General features: G+C 38.5%; 1 protein-coding gene across 1 annotated transcript in view; it reads right to left on the reverse strand.

The window, feature by feature from the left end:
- The window catches only part of BRIP1 (BRCA1 interacting protein C-terminal helicase 1), a 172,905-nt gene that overhangs the window by 83,698 nt on the left and 87,884 nt on the right, over positions 1-1,323 (reverse strand). The window contains exon 13 of the mRNA XM_006833632.1: positions 363-524. Within this exon, the coding sequence (XP_006833695.1) occupies positions 363-524 (162 nt within the window). The remainder of the gene's footprint in view (positions 1-362; positions 525-1,323) is intronic.

The following is a 1,323-nucleotide window of genomic DNA, read 5'->3' on the forward strand; positions in this document are numbered from 1 at the left end:
CTTTGGGGTGGTAGTAGAGTTTTTAAAAAGTGCCCTATACTACTCTAAAACTTTTGCCCACCCAGGCAGGAGGGAAGGGAAAAGTGGAGATTTTTAAACATCTGCACCTCCATGTTACAATAAGTATTTACATGTCTATGCAAGGGATTGGGAACCGAATGAAATATCTCTGTCTCACACACACACACACACATATATTTAAAGATTATGTTCTACCTTTAGGCCCTCCCCACCTCCAAAAAAACAAACTAGTTTGAAATTATTGCCTATATAGACACAAAGGAAAAGGGAGACTGTAATTGTTTCCCTGTTGCTTCTGAAGTTGTTTTTTAAAGGCAAAGTAACAACAAACATTCCCTTACCTTGTAAGATGGCAGGAAACACAAAATTCCTTGGCTCACAGTCTGGCACACAGATAACACAAGTGCCCCCACTTCATCCTGGAACTCAAATGTTTCAGTGTGCTGGAAGGTAGCACAGAGATTCCGACCTGTGGGGCCTGATCCAATGGTGCCAACCCAAACCTAGAATTGGAACATTTCAGTATTTAGAGCTATGTGCAAACTCGGCAGGCAAATTACTATTTAGTTGGGTGCCTTAATAACATATATGTCAAAAGAAGATCAAGTAATTTTATACATATTTAATTTATAAATTTTTTATTTAGGCATATCACTGAATTCCTTTAGAATGAAAGTTCCCTTAGGGTAAACAGGGTTATTTGTCTCTTTCCTCAATAGTTTTACAAAACAAAGCACATAAGAAACTTTAACTGGAAAAATCAATGAGTAAATGAAATTATTACCTAGATCTATATTGATAATAGAATCAGATATTTCCAAACATGAGGGGATGATCTCCCATATGTAATTATCTTAGACTTAACAGGAACAGGAACTATACTGTCACAGGTTCACCAGTGCACAAATATCTATGCTAATGGTGCTGCTAGGTGCCACTCTGCAAACAGAATGACACAGAAGAAGATGGAAGAGAATACTGTTATATTGGATTTGAACTGGTAAGCACTAGACTGCTAATCACAAGACTGGTAGCGGAAACCTACCACTTCAAGCTGCTCCTCAGAAGCCCTATACAGGTTGCTATGAGTTGGAACTGACTCCATGGCACTTAACCACAACAACATTTGAACCCAGGATTTACAGTAATGAATAGATGTCCTAGTTCTGTCCACTGAAATGATCTGGAAGCGATGACACCAGAGCAGCAATGATTATTACTATCACCCACATTTTGGTTTCCCCATTTAAAAGAACCAGGGCTCCTTAGAGAAATGGCTAGTTCTAGTATCCAGGATATGAA

This window comes from Chrysochloris asiatica, unplaced genomic scaffold (assembly GCF_000296735.1).
Source record: "Chrysochloris asiatica unplaced genomic scaffold, ChrAsi1.0 scaffold00007, whole genome shotgun sequence".
In the NCBI taxonomy this organism is placed as follows: domain Eukaryota; kingdom Metazoa; phylum Chordata; class Mammalia; order Afrosoricida; family Chrysochloridae; genus Chrysochloris; species Chrysochloris asiatica.